The sequence below is a fragment of the Pteronotus mesoamericanus genome, unplaced genomic scaffold (assembly GCF_021234165.1).
Source record: "Pteronotus mesoamericanus isolate MK-2021 breed Mesoamerican mustached bat unplaced genomic scaffold, CSHL_Meso_final scaffold_85, whole genome shotgun sequence".
Classification (NCBI taxonomy): Eukaryota; Metazoa; Chordata; class Mammalia; order Chiroptera; family Mormoopidae; genus Pteronotus; species Pteronotus mesoamericanus.
The window spans coordinates 30,269,485-30,289,111 of NW_026555329.1; the positions used below are offsets into that span (position 1 = coordinate 30,269,485).

At 31.9% G+C, this 19,627-nt stretch overlaps 1 protein-coding gene across 3 annotated transcripts in view; it reads left to right on the plus strand.

The window, feature by feature from the left end:
- Positions 1-19,627, plus strand: part of CACNA2D1 (calcium voltage-gated channel auxiliary subunit alpha2delta 1) — a 551,478-nt gene that overhangs the window by 429,646 nt on the left and 102,205 nt on the right. For all 3 annotated transcript variants that reach the window (XR_008528338.1, XR_008528337.1, XM_054564312.1), the window contains 13 exons: positions 1,595-1,682; positions 3,260-3,322; positions 3,973-4,076; positions 4,902-4,988; positions 6,387-6,454; positions 6,865-6,903; positions 8,452-8,523; positions 9,487-9,639; positions 9,722-9,774; positions 11,313-11,368; positions 11,789-11,918; positions 14,055-14,164; positions 15,493-15,575. Coding sequence is in view for 1 of the 3 variants with exons in the window: in XM_054564312.1 (XP_054420287.1) it covers positions 1,595-1,682; positions 3,260-3,322; positions 3,973-4,076; positions 4,902-4,988; positions 6,387-6,454; positions 6,865-6,903; positions 8,452-8,523; positions 9,487-9,639; positions 9,722-9,774; positions 11,313-11,368; positions 11,789-11,918; positions 14,055-14,164; positions 15,493-15,575 (1,106 nt within the window). In the remaining 2 variants the exon portion in view is untranslated. The remainder of the gene's footprint in view (positions 1-1,594; positions 1,683-3,259; positions 3,323-3,972; positions 4,077-4,901; positions 4,989-6,386; positions 6,455-6,864; positions 6,904-8,451; positions 8,524-9,486; positions 9,640-9,721; positions 9,775-11,312; positions 11,369-11,788; positions 11,919-14,054; positions 14,165-15,492; positions 15,576-19,627) is intronic.

Consider the following 19,627-nt stretch of genomic DNA (forward strand, 5'->3'; position numbering starts at 1 on the left):
TTATCTATTCTTCAATCTCTTCATTTCACTCACTTTTATCTGCCTCCCCTATGATTCAATAAGAAATATTAGAGGTAATTATATAACCATGTGAAGAGTTGCTATTTTATTGGATTTTTAATTATAAAAAGTAGCTAATAGCTATAAAATAATTTGTTTTCCTCTGATTGTTACAGATTTTCCTCAATCATATTTTATATCATGTTTTCAAGTAATATGTAAAACTAAAAGTAAATATCAGTGATTAAAATCTAACTGTGACCTAAATAGTTTTTTCTCAAATGGGTACAGTCAAGTGCAGTTTTGCTTTAGAAAAGTACTTAATCCATCAGATTATTTAAGTTACTTTAAGTTACTTAAGTTATTTTATTATTTAAGTTACTTTATTAACCTACCTATTCATACTAGAGAATGGTTGTATTTTCATATTTTTCTTTATTTTGAACTAATGTGAAAATGAGATTGTGAGTAAAATGGTAAAGATTAATACTATTAATCTGTTTACATATTGTATGTCATTAGCTGCAGGGGACATATTTCAAGACACATTTTAGGTTTATAGGATAATGGAAATAGGAATTAAATTATGTAATTACTTACAACTTTGGTTATATTACAAATTACAGTAATGGTCTTATTTTTCATTTGTGTTACCTGAAAAGATTTGAGACAGTTACAATATTGCATTCACTTTCTAAATGGGCTACTTTTTAAATTGGTGCAATTTCTAAAATAATATAATAAAAAGATAGTTCTTAAAATGAATTGAAATTAAGTCTAAAATAGGGATTATATTTATCCTTTAATCCATTGGTGAAAAGTACATTAAATTAAAATAAAACCAGCCCACATGTTTTCAGCCTATTTTATCCTCCCCTCTTGTAGTTATAGAATATTAAGACCATATATTCCTTATGTGAATAAAATGAAATTTCACATTTTAAATGTGAAGTTTCAGGGAGAACTTACAGTTTACTAAGAGCTTTATGGGCTTAGAGCAGAGGAGCCAGGAGAAAAGGATGAAGTGTTTTAAGAATGTGTATTAATTTTACCCTTGGTTCTCATTGTCTATATCCACCGTATTACCTTTGAAACTAGAGCTGATAGGGTCTTTCGCCAATATCAGTAGATTCCAAATGCCAGTCCTGGAATAAGGGAGGTTTGTGATAACGTATGTTCATTGGCCTAAACAAACAAAAAATATGTAGTTTTATACTTACACATAAAGTTGTCCATGAAATTTTGATGGTTTGGAATTACTACACTAGCCTACAAAAATAAAATCAAAATCAAAAAAGGAATATTTCCTTGTTGTTTCTTGATTGGCATATTTTATATATCTTTTTAATAAAGTTTACAAAATAAGTTGCCTCTTTTAGAACTGGGTTTTCCACTACTAATCCTACCATAACCTGAAAAATGTAAGGCAAGGTGAAAAATATGTTAAAAAGTGCAGAAAATTCATATAGGATATATTTTTAAATTCATAGAAATATTATCCTAAATAGCCTTAAGAAATAGATAATATATTGTCTCACTATCTTAATTCAAAAATGATGTGCAGGTAATTGAGGCTATTCTTTTTCTGTGTTAGGTAACACGGATTTGATTAATCGGGTCTTGCTGGATGCAGGTTTTACAAGTGAACTGGTCCAAAATTATTGGAGTAAGCAGAAAAACATGTAAGTATTTGTTCTTATTAATAAAAATATATGTCCTCCATTTCATATTAGCATCTTTCTGGGAAATCTCTGGAAATAGGTCTCAAATTTAAAGTTCATTATCTATCTATTTTTCTCTGCTTTTATTGAATTTATTAGGATGACATTGCTTAATAAAATTATATAGGTTTCAGGTATACAATTCTATAGTATGTCATCTGTATATTGTATTGTGTGTTTATCACCCCAAGTCAAGTCTTTTTCCATCACCATTTATCTCGCCTTTACCCTCTTCTGCTTCCCCCAACCCCCTCTTCCCTCTAGTAATCACCATGTTGTTGTCTGTGCCATTTTTGTTTTGTTTTTCGGCTTAATCTTTCTACCATTTTCACCCAACCCCACAACCCCACTCTTCTCTGACAGCTGTCTCATTATTTATCTTTAATAACAATTTCTCGAGAAAATCATTTCGCAATTGTTGACAACTTGCATTTGCAATTGTGGGTGTGTGTCAGCAGTAACATTTGCCATTGCTCAGCTTTACACATAGTGTATACACTGCAGTGTGAATAGACATGTTGGTTTGTGTTTCAACATGTATGGTAAAATAGAGTTTCTAGTGAAAGCTCACTTGGCTTTCTAATAGCACTGCCATACACCCAGTGAAGAAACTGAGAAATCTAACTGTGGTTCTCATATACAGTCTTTTCTCTACCCCACTTCCAATCAATCACCAAATACTAAATATTTCTTTTAACAATGTTTTTCTATCTTTTTCATACTCAAGGTCCTAATTTCCATGTCCAAGAACTTACAGCAACTGACTTTTATGTCCTTAGTGCTTCCCATTCCTCCACCTACAACAGCCTCCAGTCTATTCACAAAGCTCACACTTGTCAGTCTTACTTTTGAAATGCAGTTCCAATTTCAGGCTAAAGGTGATTCTCCCCAGCATGGGTTTCAAGATCATTCATGAGCTGACCATTTTTAAGAAGCTTGTACTTGAAACCTTATGTCCTAGTCTTTCTCACCTTGTGCCTTATGGTTTTATCACACCAAATACAATCATTCTTCACTAGCTTTCTCTTACGCATACTCTTTTCACTCCATGTGATATATTCCTGTTTTCGCTGTCATCCCTGTTAACTCCTATTCCATTCAAAATTCAGCTGAATTATTATTTCCTATGATAAGACTTCCTTAAGCATCCTCCCTTTAAGTACTTATTTCTTAGATATTTTAACGATTGAAATGAAATTTCATCTATTGATATATTTACTTTGGCTTTCTATTTTTTAGGACCTTGTTTTATTTTTCTTTGTATTAGTAACACCTAAATTAATACCTTACAAAGAATAAGTTAAGCCCTGGCTTGTGTGGCTCAGTAGACCGAATGCCGGCCTGTGAATTGATTCCCAATCAGTGCACATGCCTGGGTTGCAGGCCAGGTCCCCAGTAGGGGGTACTCAAGGGGCAACCACACATCAATGTTTCCCTCTCTTTCTCCCTCCCTTCTCTTCCCTAAAATAAATAAAGAAAATCCTTAAAAAAAAGAATAACTTGAATAAAATATTTCCTTGTTCTGTCTTCTGTTCCAGCAAGGGGGTGAAAGCACGGTTTGTTGTGACTGATGGTGGCATTACCAGAGTGTATCCCAAAGAGTAAGTTCAAATACTGTAAAAATAAGTACATTACAAAAGATTACTTCAAGAATCTGTGCATTATAAGGAAGCCATTCTTCAGAGAAACTGATCATTATTCATAGATAAATGGAGTCATTGTTTTTAAAGTACTTACATTATTAAAATATTTTATTTTTAAAAAATGCTATTATATGTTCTTCAGTGATGTGTTTGCTTATCATATATATTACATAATTTAAGATTTTAATATAAATTTTTCTCTTCGTAGACACAAACTTACCTAGTTAATGAACATAATGGTTGTAGCCTAAATGCTGTATTTGCATTTCATTGTTTTCACTGTTCTTCAAAAGACCTTATCTGTAACAGTCTGTAAAGTGGCCTGTGCAGGATTATTAATATTAATTGACCAATTAACTCATTTGTCCAGAATTACCTAGTTAGTAAATGGCAAATTAAAACCAAGTGTCAGCTTTTTCAAACCCTTTATTTAATTATGCTGACATATTGCTATGTAACTAGTATCATTTATGCAATCAATTACCACTAAGTCTCTTAGAGATACCTGAGATGTAGACATATCTGTAAATTTCAGTTCTGTCCACAAAGGGAAAATTAAGTAATCGGCTAGATTAAAAAATAAAAATGATGAACCATTGTCTCCTCAGGGCTGGAGAAAATTGGCAAGAAAACCCAGAAACCTATGAGGACAGCTTCTATAAAAGGAGTCTTGATAATGATAACTACGTGTTCACTGCTCCCTATTTTAACAGTAAGTATTACTTTGAAATTTAGTGTTTTCATTTTTTAAAAATAAATTATTGCCACTACCTGCATTCCCTCAAAACAATATATTTATTGTAAGTTAATTGCTCAGAATGATCATTGGTAATTATGTACTGTATGCTGACATTGGAGAGATGGGAGCATCTTTTTAATTGAGGAGGTAAAATGCACATATAGGAAACAGTTATTCAGTGATGTAGAGGACAGGTACCTACAGGTATGCATTATACATAGAAACACAAGTAGATAATTCCTCGTTTTGCAAAGTGCAAACACATTGAAAAATGTTAAGTTTTTTAAATGTAATTAATCAGTTTCTTCCAGTTTTATCAATTGTTAAATATATTATATATAGAAATTAATAATTGCCATATTTTAAAATATTTTATTGTGTTATTTCCCCCCAAAATTTCTAATTTAATTACTCAACCTCTCTAGGAGTAGGTATTATTTTTCCTCATTTTCATACATGGGAAAACTTTAGTTTAGAAAACTTCAGAGTTTTGTCCAGGGACATATATATTCTAAAATGCAAACACAGATTTGAAGAAGCTATGATTAATCTTTCTACTTCAGCTTCCTTCTCAATAGGAAATGCCATGAAGCAGAGATTTGGCATGCACACGTATATTGTGGAATAGATTCAGCCAAGCTGAAAAATTTGCATCCTAAAGTCAATTAATACAAATCAATTCATGGATATTTTAGTTACCTGGTATATGACCTATATCTATCCTAAAATAGTTATCTATTGAAAGAAATTCCATATTATTTGATTTATCTAGATAGGTCTCTTTTCCCTTTTTTTAAGAAAGTGGACCTGGTGCTTATGAATCAGGCATTATGGTAAGCAAAGCTGTAGAAATATATATCCAAGGAAAACTTCTTAAACCTGCAGGTAAGCATATATATTTACATACATACATGTGACCAAAATTAATTGTGACCTAATATTTATATTAAAAATAGTCAGTGCTTATCAGGAAAGCCATCAAAAAGTTTCAGCCAAAATAAAGTCAAAGACAGGAAAATTTTTAAAAATAAGACAAAATACAATCTCCTTGAGATTGGGGATAAAATGAAATGGATGATATCTAGAGGTGAGGAATTTTCAAAGAAGTATGTATGTTTATGCAATGTTTACACAAATTTTTGGAATCAATTTTGTGACATATCATATCAAAATTCTAAATGCTGTATTCATCCAGCAATCCCGCATTACAACATCAACCTGAAAGACAAAAAAATACACTTCCAAGGATGTGAATATTTATAATGATGTAAACATGGAATGTTTAGTTTCCGTCATTGGGGAGTAATTCACATCCCAAAGTCAATTAATACAAACCAATTCATGGATATTCCAGTCCATGTTATATATATGGTATATAACATATATCTATGCTAGAATAGTTATCTGTTGAAAGAAAAGATAAATTATGACATATGTATACCATGTCTATTAAAAGGTATTAGATAGGGATCTACTTTTTTAAAGCTTCAAATAAAATAGAAAATGACTTTTTGCTAAAACAAAACAAATCAAACAAGAAAACAAAACAATTTGTAAAACTGAGCATCAATGGGAATTGGAAGTAGGATGGAATGAGTAAATAGAATAAAATAACAATTGTTATTTTTTCCACTGAATGATTCAGTATCATTGGCCTTTGTTCAAAGAGCATGCATTAGGCTACCTGGAGAAGGTAGATAAATTGCCCTCCTGCTCCTGAGGGCAGTATTATCCCTCATTGGTTCAATTACGTAGGTAGATTCACTCCATCACTTACTCACTAACCAATTCATCCCTTCCTTCATTCACTCAATTGCTTTTATTTACTTAGTTGTTCTCTCAGATATTCATTCTTCTCACCCACTCATCTTCCCATTTTCTCATCTATCCACTTCTCTTCAACAAACATATCTTAAACACCTATTGCATGCATTGACTGGGTTAGGGAAGACTCTTAAGACATCCTGCTTGAATGACCTTATATTTATAAGGCTATTCCTAACACTATCACTTATTTTTAGCCTACCACCTATATTAGTTAATTGGCCAGGTTGTGGCAACTGAATACTGTGCTGTGAATATAAATTGAAGTTTTTTTTTAATTAATTCAAATCAACTTTTCAACATGCAGCTAAAAATAAATTGATTTTTCTTTTTAATCTCAAGAGATTTACATTTGCTTGCTCAGGAATTTTCAAATATAAGAGAAAAAATAAATACATGAGAATCTAAGCTACATATTTTAAATGGATATGTCCATTTTCCTTTTACATAATTTTTCAGTTGTTGGAATTAAAATTGATGTAAATTCCTGGATAGAGAACTTCACCAAAACATCGATCAGGGATCCGGTAAGATAATTTTTAAAAATAAATTATTTTGCTATATACTTAATAATCTCAAATGTTAAGAAAATTAAGAGTAAAATCTTATACAAACACAGGCAAAAGAAATTTTCAGTGCCACTACATTGAAACAGGATTATGAATTATTTTTTTCAGAGATTTTTATTTAATCAATTAACAAACATAAAAAGAAAAATATTTCATTATTATAATTTTAAATGCTGGTGTATATATCTATTAATTGCTATTTTCTGATTTTAAAGATGAAGTCATCTTTTTTATTATGGACTAGACTAATATTCAATCTTACTTTTATACTAAATTATTCTGATTTATAGTTGGAATATGGTAATAATATGAAATAATTAAAATTCAATTTTAAAAAATGTGGTGATAATTATACTTTTGTCTTTCAGTGTGCTGGTCCAGTTTGTGACTGCAAAAGAAATAGTGATGTAAGAAAACACTTTAAAATAAAAATTTTAACTAGAATTTTTCTTGTTACTCTTGCTAAGATTTTATGATTAAAAGATGCAGGGAATTTTAGTCAAATGCTAAAAAAATTACTCTATGGACTTGTGAACTAATTTATAACTTAAAAATTTGAACTAAGTGCTTTTAATGCCTAACTTTAAATGCTTCTATTTTTAAAAATTAATTTATTATGGAAAATAATAACAAAGGCATATCAATATAGATTATATCTATCTCAATTGTGTTAGATTCTTCTGTACATATTTATCTTTACCTTTGTTCCTGGACAGGAAGTTTCTTACCAAAGTGTACTTGTTAGTTACCAATGCAGTGTCCCCCCAACTTCTGCACTTTCTCTGAATTTGTTCAATTCTGTACTTACAATAATGAAAGATGTTTTTTGACTAAACTTAGGAATTTTATAATTCATTATGAAGTTCCACTAACATGGACTAGATTTTTACATTGTCTTATATTTTATTTCTGTTTGAGAGATTGAAAAAGCAAATATGCACTTTCTTTGTTCAAATACTGAAGATGCTTTAAGAATGATACTAGATAAATTATTCATAAAATGAATAAAGAAGGATGAATTCCACTCTTCTAGTCATCTTAGCTGTGTGTGTATATTTCTAATAGAAGCAAGGGGTTTATTTCATCTTATCACTTCTAATCATCAAAATTATAAGCCAGTAACTTTATTAATTTTGTAGTTTGTCCATTTTATAGAGTTTTTGTAAACAGATTATGAAAACTTTGTTTTTAGAGCAAAGGTCTTTAGCAAGATGCTTTCATAGTAGGAAAATGGAATGCATGTGTCCCCAACTCTAAAAACTATGTTTTGTGATTTTTATACAATAAAAATTATTAAATTGATTTATGCATTTAAACATGATTTAAACTAGGTGGGATTTTATTCTAAAATTCATGGGTTAATGTCTTTTTCTTAGTCACAGGCATTTCTTGTTTTGCTGTTTTTTTTAAAATCTAAAATCATTCAACCAACTATTTTTAATATAAAAAAATTCAACCAACCATTTTTAATATAAAATAATTATAAATACCCTCAGGCTGCTGCTTTTTTTATTAAGTCTGTGATGCATGGTAACTAAAATTCATTTAGAAATATTCTTTGTCAGATCTTAAATATGTGCTTAAAATAATAAAATAATTATACATTGTTAAATATTTTGGTCTTTCCAATTTACTGAATCATTCAGATGTCTTCGGAGCGGCAAAAAAGATTACTTCTGATTTGTTCTTATGATCTGTTAAGACTAAGTTGACAGTTTTAACTGGATAGCTAGTGGTAGCTAGTGGTAGAGTACCAAGCCCTGAGGGTTTGATATAAATATTTGTGTACCCTTTATTTCATCAGAATCTCTTGAGCATGTGTGTTCCAGAGAAGACATAGTCATTTTAATTTTTCTCCTCTTGTTGTTATAATCATCTACATATAATGGAGCAATGATTATGCAACCTTCTAACCTTCCTAAAAAATGTATTCACTGCTATTTTTATTTTAATAGGTAATGGACTGTGTAATTCTCGATGATGGTGGGTTTCTTTTAATGGCAAATCATGATGATTATACTAACCAGGTATGTATCTGGAGTGGAAAGAACTAAGGTTCCAAAGTATATTTCTTTGATCAACATTACAAAACTCCTTCATACCATAATGGAAATTGATGAGTTGCTTTATTTTTCTAAATTCTAAACTGCTTAATTGATATAAAACATTAAGAAATAAATTCTAACAAGAGGTTTTCTTATGTTTGTTAGTTTACTTTCATTATTCACAGTAATTTAAACATATAATTAAGGATCTTAACATGATGTGAACTTTTTATTTTTGATCTCTCAGAATTTTAGAATACTTCCATATATATTAAATATTTATCAGTTGATAATGTCTAACTTGATATATGACTGGTATGAAATAGGTGAACTTTCAAATCCCAAATTTGCAGATAGGCAGCACATAGGCTATTTGTTTCACACAGGGTTTTGAACAAAGTGGAACTTGTTGCCAGCTAATTTTATTCCTGAATCTACGTTTCTGGTTCCTCTTTAAAAAAAGAAATTAAAAAAATATCTTTCAATAATGACCTGTTTTCCTAACTGACAATGTTTATGGGCTGGACTTCAAGGTTAAACTCTAGATTAATGCTCCAGGGTTACCCTAAAGGTTGTCCCTGTAGATGGAAAGCATGCCAGGTCACTGCAGTCCCTACGAGTTTTTCTTTCCTAAGTCCCATCCATTTTTTAAAAAAATTTATACTACATTTCTCATCCCCAAGAGGCATTTGACTGTGTCCTAATGCTGAGTAAATTACATCAATTCCTTGCACAAATATCACACACAGCCCTTGAGTAGTAAGAACACCTAAGCTCATTTCCATTGTTCCAGAGGGTCGTATTCTGGCTTACTGCTTGTTTCTGTTTTAAAGTTCCTGAACAGTTTTAGTACATAGTTCTTTGTATTATTTCTTTTTCATTGTACTGGTTTAGGTGTTAATATTTGACTTTAATTTGAAACTTTGTTATGTTTTTCTGTGCTAGATCGGAAGATTTTTTGGAGAGATTGATCCAAGTTTGATGAGACACCTAATTAATATATCGGTCTATGCTTTTAACAAATCTTATGATTATCAGTCAGTGTGTGAGCCCGGTGCTGCACCGAAACAAGGAGCAGGGCATCGCTCGGCATATGTGGTCAGTAATACCCACGTCCCCCTTCCTCTCTAAGAGACACTCAGTGTAGATTAATGCGGTGATCTTTTATTATATTTTCTAGCCATCAATAGCAGACATATTACACATTGGCTGGTGGGCCACTGCAGCTGCCTGGTAAGTCAAAACTGTATTCTTACTGGAAGTAAGAGAAAGAGGTTAAATAGTAAAGAATTTGATGAAAATATGGATTTTGTGACATGTATATATTATGAGGATTACTTTTATTATTTCCAGTAGCACATATTGATAATATTTAGATATAGTTCTTCCTAAGTGATCAGTGTAAAGCTGTTACAATTATTCAGTTTTTTAATATGAAAACAATGTCATGTTCATGCAAACTTCAGCCTGTTCAGAGGTTTTTTTCTTCTACAGGCCCTTTGAAACTCTTCATTTATGTCTTTTCCTCATATTATACTCAATTCCTTAAATTTTAGGTGCATCAATCTCTTCTACTTTGTGCCTTTAGTACGCAAATTAGATGTCTTCACCTATTAAAGTGGTGACACGGTGACTTACCTTTACACCTCATACCATGCATACAAAGGCTGGCATAGTTTTAGAGGCATCATCTTGCTGAAATGGATCTAATTCTTTCTTTTCCTTGATTCCTTCCCCCTACCTCCTTCACCTTCTCACCTATAACCTGCCACCTATGAAAATGAGACATTTAAACTATTTAGTGAGGCACTGCGGAAAGTCTGGAAGATCAAATCTGTCATTGTTTGGTTCTGGTTAGTCAAGTAACTAAACCTCCTGTTGTGTCTGAGATCCTTTCCTACCTGGTTCTTTTGTATCAATTCCCCACTGTATTGGCCAAGCCTGTTCCATGTACGGTAATCTCTAAAATTCATTTGATGTTGAGGCTTTCCCAGCTAAAATTAAATGATTATAAAGTAGCAAAGATCTTGGATTAAAAAGAAACAATTTTTCTGGAAAAAATGTGAAAATGGCTATGTTGTAAAAATTAGACATATGTTTATTGACAAAGGTTTTCTAAACCTTATATTGACTCTGAAATATTTGATTGCCACTATATTATTTTTAGCCAGAGTATCTCCCTACTCACCACCCACCGTTTTTTTTTAAACTAAATGCAGTTCCAGATTGATCTATCCTACTATCTAATATTTATTAATTGTCTTTTATTATAAAACTGAAATGTGTCATGCCATATATAGGTATGTATATTTTATTTCATAAATGTCACATTATGTATTTACAAATATATTCTATATTATAAAGTAAATAGTTCATAAACCCATGACAAAAACTCATTTTTATTTGTTTTTAGGGATTTTCTTCCACCACAGAGTTTTAAAAACTAAATGAAAGAGAAAATCCTGACTGTGAAACCTATTCTCCCTCTTAAACTTACCATGCCTCCTTACACATGTGTTCCTCATTTGGTTCTGAAAATCTGACTTCATGACTTCTTCAACACAAAATAATTTACAATGTTATGTATGATTTAAGAAATGCTTATGTAAAATGCTTCTAAGCTTTTTATTTGCAAATTCACAATTTTTCCCAGAAAGATGAAAAATAAATGTGTTTATATGAATATGCAAAATTCCTCAGGTTTTTATTATATAATTTAGAAAGGAAAATATGTAGATTTTTACCAATAATTACTCACATTTAAAATTCAGGTCTATTCTACAGCAGTTTATCTTGAGTCTGACCTTTCCACGACTCCTTGAGGCAGGTATGTAAATGCTCAGGTATTGTGTCATAATAGTAATCAAAATTTTCTTTTTGGATCTGCTGAATTTAAAAAACTCAGTGAGGAGGAGGGGGGGTTTGTGTGTGTGTGTGTGTATGTGAGAGAGAGAGAGAGAGAGAGAGAGAGAGAGATCATCCACTAGACACTTGTAGGTTAAAATCTTTTTGTCAAAACTTTCCTATCTCACATTGGCCTTTATTTTGTAGTTGCTATATATTTGAATTAATTTGCTTTATTGAAATTTTGGGGGCACCTATTAAGGGCTGCCACTATATTACACACCAGTAAACAGGCCAATCAAGGTGCCTGCCCTTATGCAGCTGTTTGCTCCGTGAGAAATGAAGGCTCTGGGGGACTGCCCTGTAGTGTCCCCTCATGGTAGTGGTCTTTGTTTCCCCACAGTTGAGATGGAAGATGATGACTTTGCAGCCTCTCTGTCAAAGCAGAGTTGCATTACTGAACAAACGCAGTATTTCTTCGATAATGATAGTAAATCATTCAGTGGTGTATTAGACTGTGGAAACTGTTCCAGGTAATTTTTTTCTTCATTTCTGGACCATTTCTACAATATTTCACTAAGAAACTGTATTCACTTTTATAATCATTAGAGAAAATAACAGATTGTTGTTGAGTCTGAGAGATAAGTAATTGTTTTCAGATGAAAACATCAGAGATCTCCACTTTCCCTGCAGGCTTTTTAAATTTACAATTTTTAAAATTAATTCTAACTTTCATCAGTTATCCTTTCCACTGCAATATGTGGTCAATAAACCAGTACCCACTTTTAGGCAGAACATAGAGAAATTATATTATTTAAATGTATTTTTTGTCTAAAAGAACCCATATTAAAATTTTTCTATTAGGAGTTACAGAATTAGTCTAATAAGATTAGGATTAATTACATCAGTAATTCTAAGTAATTCTGTCAAATATATGATTTTTTTTACATATAGTTAATAAACAGATTTACATAAAGATATTCAGGGGTGTGTGTTCTAATCCTAGTCTTCTCTAAAATTTAAAATTGAAGTTATGTTTGATTGGAAACTGGAAGAACTGGGAGAAAGTATTTTCTAAGGTCAAAGTTTATGTTAGTCAACAGTATCTATAAAGCATCTTGAGTTTTTTGCGGGGGAAGCTGGAGAATTTAATTTGGTTGTAATGGGATAGGGGAGAAAGGCAAGGTGGGGATTTTTGAAGTTTGAGAGGAGAGTGATAATCCCTGTCACAGGAGCCCTGAGAATGGAGCAGAAAGGCACAGTTAAGAAGGCAGAGTCGGGAAACGTGGTTTTTAGTGACTGCCGGCTGGCTATTCTAGAAGAAATGTTAACATAGGAGAGAGGAAATATGAGGAGGTGAGGTAATCTGAGCATGTGAAAGGGCTGGAATTGTTGGTTGCTAGGGATTTAAAAAAGAAGTTTATAAGTTAAAAAATAATTTCAGGAATGGGTTAACTGAAACTTCCATGAACTTTTAATAGACGTGGTCAGTATGATTTTATGGCTTACTTTAGCTAACCTTTATGCCATAGGAGGAGGAGAGGGTATGAAAAGGCGAAGAACAGGGAAGACATTTAGGCACGAATTCAGAAAAAAGCAGACCATCTTGTTTAGAGATTAGTACATGAGGCTAGCAACTTCAGGAAACGGCATTATAGTGTGTCTTACGGGTATATCAGAAAGAAGTTCAGAGTCTTTGAGCCTTTCATTATTGATATCCAGTAATAGTAATGTCACTTAGAAATTGGCTAAATTGCAAAGATCAATATAATCTTAGAAATTGGCTAAATTGCAAAGATCAATATAATCAAGATATTAGATTGAATCACGTTTTTTGTTTTTATTTGCTTTTTGCTTGTGTCCTAAGTTCATTGGGTAGGGGGACAATAAAAATCTCACTTCTTTGAGAATATATAACCATAACAAAATCACTCTTTTACAACATATTTACATTTTTATCTTGGTTGCTAAAGAAGGCAGAAGCAGCTAAAGATGTAGGAAAATAACATTTCATGGACTCTGAAGCTCTAGATTTTGTCTATATCTGTGACGTCCAATTCCATAATTACCAACCATGGTTGGCTATTTCAATGATCAATTACAATTAATTAATATTAAAATTATGCGCCTCAGTCACACTAGTCACATTCCAGGTGCTCGATAGCCTTATTTTTCTTTTTCTACCATATTGGATAAAGCAAAAAATATTTCCATTTTCACAGAAAGTTTGCTGAACAACATGATTCTAGTCTTTACCATTAGCTTGGGCAAGATGCTTAGTTATATTGGTCCTTTCAGTTCTCTTTGTAAAACAAGGCAACTTTGGCATATTTCCAGTGATAAATAACACAGTTTTCTAAACATGTTTTTCTATGAGTTTCAATGACTAGTGCTCATTTTTCATTGAGAAATAACATTTAAAAAAACACTTCAAACATCTATTGCAGTTATTTAGTATTTATTTGAGAGAGGCAATATGTGCATACTAGCAAACAAAACACAGTAATTTATCTCCTAAAATCATTCTCATTCTGTTTTACTGTTTGTGCTGGTGATGCTTTATGTTTAAAGATGTGATCTTTTGTCTTTCATTTTATATATTAAGAATCCTTGAAAGACCTTTCTTTCCCAAAAAATAATGTTGTTATATTTTAATATTTATTTTGCAGAATCTTTCATGTAGAAAAACTTATGAACACCAACTTAGTATTCATAATGGTTGAGAGCAAGGGGACGTGTCCTTGTGACACACGACTGCTCATACAAGCAGAACAGACTTGTATCCTTTGACAACAGAGATGTTTGGAATGGAAAGCCACCTTATTATAAAGCAATGCATTTTTAACCTTGTCATATTGTTTATGCTCATAAAAAGAAAAATATTATAAAGTGATCACCTCAGAGAGGCCAAAGGGGCCCCTCATGCAAAATTTGACTTGTATGTCAAGTCAAGGAACATGTATAAAGGACGCAGGGACAAAGCCAAAGTGGGGAAGGATTGAGGGGGGAAGCGGTGGTGGGTGGGGCAGGGGAAAGTGGCGGCAGGAAAATGGAGACAACTGTACTTGAACAACAATAAAAAATAAATTAAAAAATTTTTAAAAAGGAAAAAAAAGGCTGATATTGGTACACATGCACCAAAAGGACGTGAAAGGTTTCTTACTCACATAATGCAGTTTGGTGGAGAGAGCAGTGCAGGCCCCCAGGTAGATCTCAAAATGGCTTGAGAGCAGGGAGAAGCAACTGGTTTGGGATTGTTATGGTGGTTAGGCAGTGGTGCTGGGTTCATGCCATGCTGCCTGGGGCTTGTGTGGTTAGAACTTCCCAGGCAGTGGCAAAGGAGGGAAACTTCGGCTTGTCCAGATGTGGGGCAGAAGGGAAAAAAGAGTGTTGTGGCTTGCACCCTATCAATAATCAATCATCCAAAGTAGAGTCAGATATGGTATATACATACAATGGAATATTATCTGGCCTTAAAAAAGAAGGAAATCCTGTCATATGCTACAACTGCAATGGCGATAACACTAAAACTACTTCTAGTGGTAAACATGCAAAATGACATGCGATGACTATTAAGACATTACATGTACATTATAGGTACACAGAGGTTCTGTAAAGTATCTATAATATTTGCATTTACCAGCACTGTTTTTGAAAAAAAATTAGTTCTCACCTATGTTTGGAATTGACGTTTATCATAAGGAACAGACTTCTGCTTCTGTCTTACTAAATAGAGTGCACCCAGGTTCTCCCTTGTGCTATTTTACAAGCATGGCCCTGTCTTACACACTCTGTATCATATGTACATTCCATCCACTTATATTCTACAGATATTTATTGAGTACTTCATATGTGCCAGGAGCCATATACAGTAAAAAATCAAAAAGTTGATCTCTAATTTGATCTCTTTGCACAGCCCCTTCTCTGACAAGAAAAAATGTGTGGCTATTTAATTCCTTAAATCCCTAAGTACTTGAACTGGTTGTGTTGGGCTAGAATAATAGCATAGATATTTCTTACTTGCTTTGGGAAATAAATAAATTGCATTTTTTATTTTTAATTGTGTCGGGAGAAAAAGTAATTTCATATTCCTTAACAAGTGTCTAGCTGATGGTCCAGATCCTTGCGATATGGTTAAGCAACCCAGATACCGAAAAGGGCCTGACGTCTGCTTTGATAACAATGACTTGGTAAGACCAAATATTTACTGTATTAAAATACTTTTTTCTCAATAGTTGTTGTCCACAAGAATTTCAGGAGCCATAGTGTTTCTCATTAACATGTACTTTTTGGTAAATTGATTTTTCATTTCAATATTTTTCATGGTTAGCATAAGCTAAGAGTTGCTTCTTTTATCTGTTCTTTTCAAGAAATTGTACTTTCAAATGCAATTCTAATCAATTCACTCATAATCCAACATTATTAATCTGATAATTTTAAAGACTTTCTAAAAATACTAATTGGCAGTAACTCTGACTTATGGCATATGAGTTGCCTACCTTTATTTATATTCCAAACTTGAAGATATGAAAGTTATTTTTATTAGTTTGGGTTTAGTCCTCATTCTGGGTATTTAAAAACTTATTAAACAGCCATTGTCCAATTATTTTATAATTCTACATTTTTTGTCGTGGTTTCTGATTCTATTATATATTAGATTTATATTCTTTCTTTTAACTGTATTAATTTTTATACTGTTGAAATTAGACAAGGTCAGTTACACAGGCTTGATAAAATTTTACAAATCACATTTAATATGTTATTTAAACATACTGCTAATTTTTCTATAGGTCAGCTGTTTTCCTCTCCCACTATTCTGACTTACTGTGTCTATAATCAGCTTTATGCTTTTCAAATGATTTTGGTTCAGAAACTTTATGCTCAAACACAAAGGCTACATACCTGCCGACTTAAAAAATTAATTTTAAATACAATATTCCTCAATTCTCTGATTCTTCAAATTGTGCCTTTGTATTTAGCGGCTTGTACATATCAATAAACATGAAAACGTAGAGTATTATCATTGTAGGAATTGTTTATTCTAAAAACAGGCCCAATTTGTTAATGATTAATGTACATTTATACAGGCTGTTATTTATTTATTACAGACTTACCTACTATATACTGCTTACTTACTGAATATCCATAGCCACATTTGTCCCAGCAAGAATAATGTATTTCCATATATACACATTATGTAATCAGATAATATAAATTAGAATTGGAGCAAAGAAGAAATGCAATTAGTGATGGAGATAAGGCTTAAAAAAAAAAGATGTTTTAACAAGTAAGTTATTTCTTTGAGGACTACTGATCATTCCTCTTTGCTAGGGAAAGTGATACGAAGTTGCAGCTAATTGTTCTTTTTCATTTTACCCAGTTAGACTTAAATGAAAGCCAGATATGAGGACTCTGTTGTTTTATCTACTACACGTTCAGGAGCTTTGCCCATGTCAAATTGCTCCCCAGAGAATGTAGTACGTCGTCCAAAAGGTAGTGTCACTCATTGGGGAAACCTCCCTCATCAGCTCTTTGCCATCAAAGACTTAGGTTAAATTCATTCAGATGAACTTTAAAGATCATATAAAAACCTTTTTTACTCAAAAATATTTTCACCCTAGGAAACTCCATATATTGATCAAGGCATTAAAAAGATTTAAGAAAAAATTTCAATAATTGAAGTTCCTCTAAATTACATAGTGGATTGTGTATGAAAGTACAACTGCTCAGTAGCTTAATGTGCTAATAATATCTTGTGTTTCTTCAGCAGTGGAATATTTTGGTAATGCTTATTTGCAATGGTCACTGTGAATCTGCTCTGGATGGAGGCTCACATAAACTGCTAACTGCCAGCAAATTGCATGAAATCTCATCTTGTATGTCTTCTTTTTTGTGTTTTCTTTCTTTTTCCTGTACTTGCTACTTTGCCCGTTATTAATAGGATCAACTTATATGCACAACGAGTCGTGCCTGTACCATGATGTCAGCTCCTATCTTCATTTTACTGCAAGTTTTCATGTGGTGTGGATGGTCAGTCACTTTCTCTAATTTCTCTTTGCTTTTGTGTTTGGCTTGAACTTTTAAAAAATAATCCATATTCCTAAGTGCACTGTGTCCTGAAACCAGGTCATTAAAATCCCAGTACTAATGTTGTTTTGTAAATTGCTAATTTCAAATGTTGCATAAGTTTCTAAACTTAAGCAATATAACAGCAACCTATATTTATTTAAAACTCAGAATTTTCTCATAGGGTTTTCAATAACCATTGTCAATGTGGAGAAAAAATTATACATGCTTCATGATGTCTAAATTTTACTAAAGACAGATATCCTAAGGACAAATATTAGAGCTGGTCATCTCAATTTATTTTCAAAAGATGCTAACATAAAATTAATGGACCATTTTAATTGTATAAATCATTACTTAATAACTCAATAATTCTAATTTTTCTTTTCTTTTTTTAAACAAATATGGTTTAAATGACTTTTTTAGGATTTTACTATGAAAGTATCAATGCTCTTACTGAAATATTTTAGTGTAAGTGCTTCCAACTGCTATGTTTATTTTACTGAACATTACTTACATTATCTAAAGCAAAATTATCATTATTTATTAACCTTTTTTCATTTATCTGAATTACATAATCAATATGACTAAATAGATATTTTAGGGCCTGAGTTTGGGTTCCGAGCTCCATTTATAGTTTTGCAGTGTCTTTTCTGATGCTGTCAATTCACCGTGATTATAGTTACTAGAACAGCTTTGGTTGTGTTCTTGCATCATTGCTACCCAGGTATTCATTGATTAGGAACCACTAGATGGAGATGTGGCCATTACTATGAATGGAGCGAGCTTATCAGAGGGGGGGAAAAAAAGAAGAGTAGCAGAGGGATATTCAGAAAATAACTGAACTTGTGCTAAGATAATAAAATAATGGTTTTCACAGCAAAAAAAAAAAAAAAAAATTCAAGGGAAGGAAACCTATGGGATTTACATACTACAAAATATTAAATTATCTCTCTGTATGAGCATATTTTAAGTTGATATCTAGGTAGCTATTTTAAATACCATTGACCCCTTAAAGAATTGATACCTTAAAGAAGATTACTTAGGTAATCATATCATTTACATATTAAAAATGTTACAACAATCACATTTTCTATGATTGTCCCTATTTGTAATCATAATAGAAATGAACAAACTAAAGCTCAAGGGTAAAAAATTATTATATTTTATAGGTGAAGAATAGTGTAAAAATTTACCATATTTTCAAAATTTTACTTCCCTCTAACATGCATGTTAACTTCATTTTTGAATAGGTCACTTTCCACTTTACCATTACCTTAAAAATCTATAGGTAAAAATGAATTTTTTTTACCTAATACTCCCCCAAAAATATATTTTAAATTTTCCTAAGAAATATTTTTCTTTCTTATAGTCAGTATAAATTTACCAAGAAAATAAATACCACCATGGACCTAACTGGATAAGATCCATATATTTTAATGAAATAACTTTTGAAAGATGAGAAGAGCACATCTGGGATTCTGTGATATTATTTTGCTTGAGGAATACATAATGGTAGTCTTGGAAGATGCTGTAGGTGACATATACTTTACATTAACAAGACTCGGAGTGGGCATTTTAAAAACAGTCATCATTTGGGAACAGTGAACCCAGTCTATGCAATTCAAATGTTGTTATGATGATAGGAAAGGAAGCGTGTTCTCTGAAACAATAGAAAGTTGATAAAAATAATAAAATATTCATCCCCCAGAAAAACAACCAAGAAATTAATTGGCAATTCTTCCTCACACTTAGGATCAATGAATGTAAAATCTAAACTTCAGTGTTAATCTATCTGTAACTAGGGATTTGTATGAATTAGATTATGCTCACAAAAAAGCTGGGAAGGTGGGATCATCTTCTAAAGAGCGACATCTCTCTAAGCATTGAAAGAGCGACTCTGTCTAAAGCAAAGACCCTCACGCTCTGTAGAGTCCAAAAAGGATACAGATTGTAGGTATCTAATTATGAAGCCCCATATAATGAGGACTTTATTAAAACACAAGTGTTTAAGTGAGACCTTTTGACAAGAGTTTTTTGAAGAATTAAGTGGTAAAAAGGACAAACATAAAATAAACAAAGTTAAAGTTTGTTTATCAAAGAAAAAATTAAAGCAAGTCAATAATATAAATACGTGCCATTGAGGAAGTTCATTATTTTATTTGAACCTAATTTA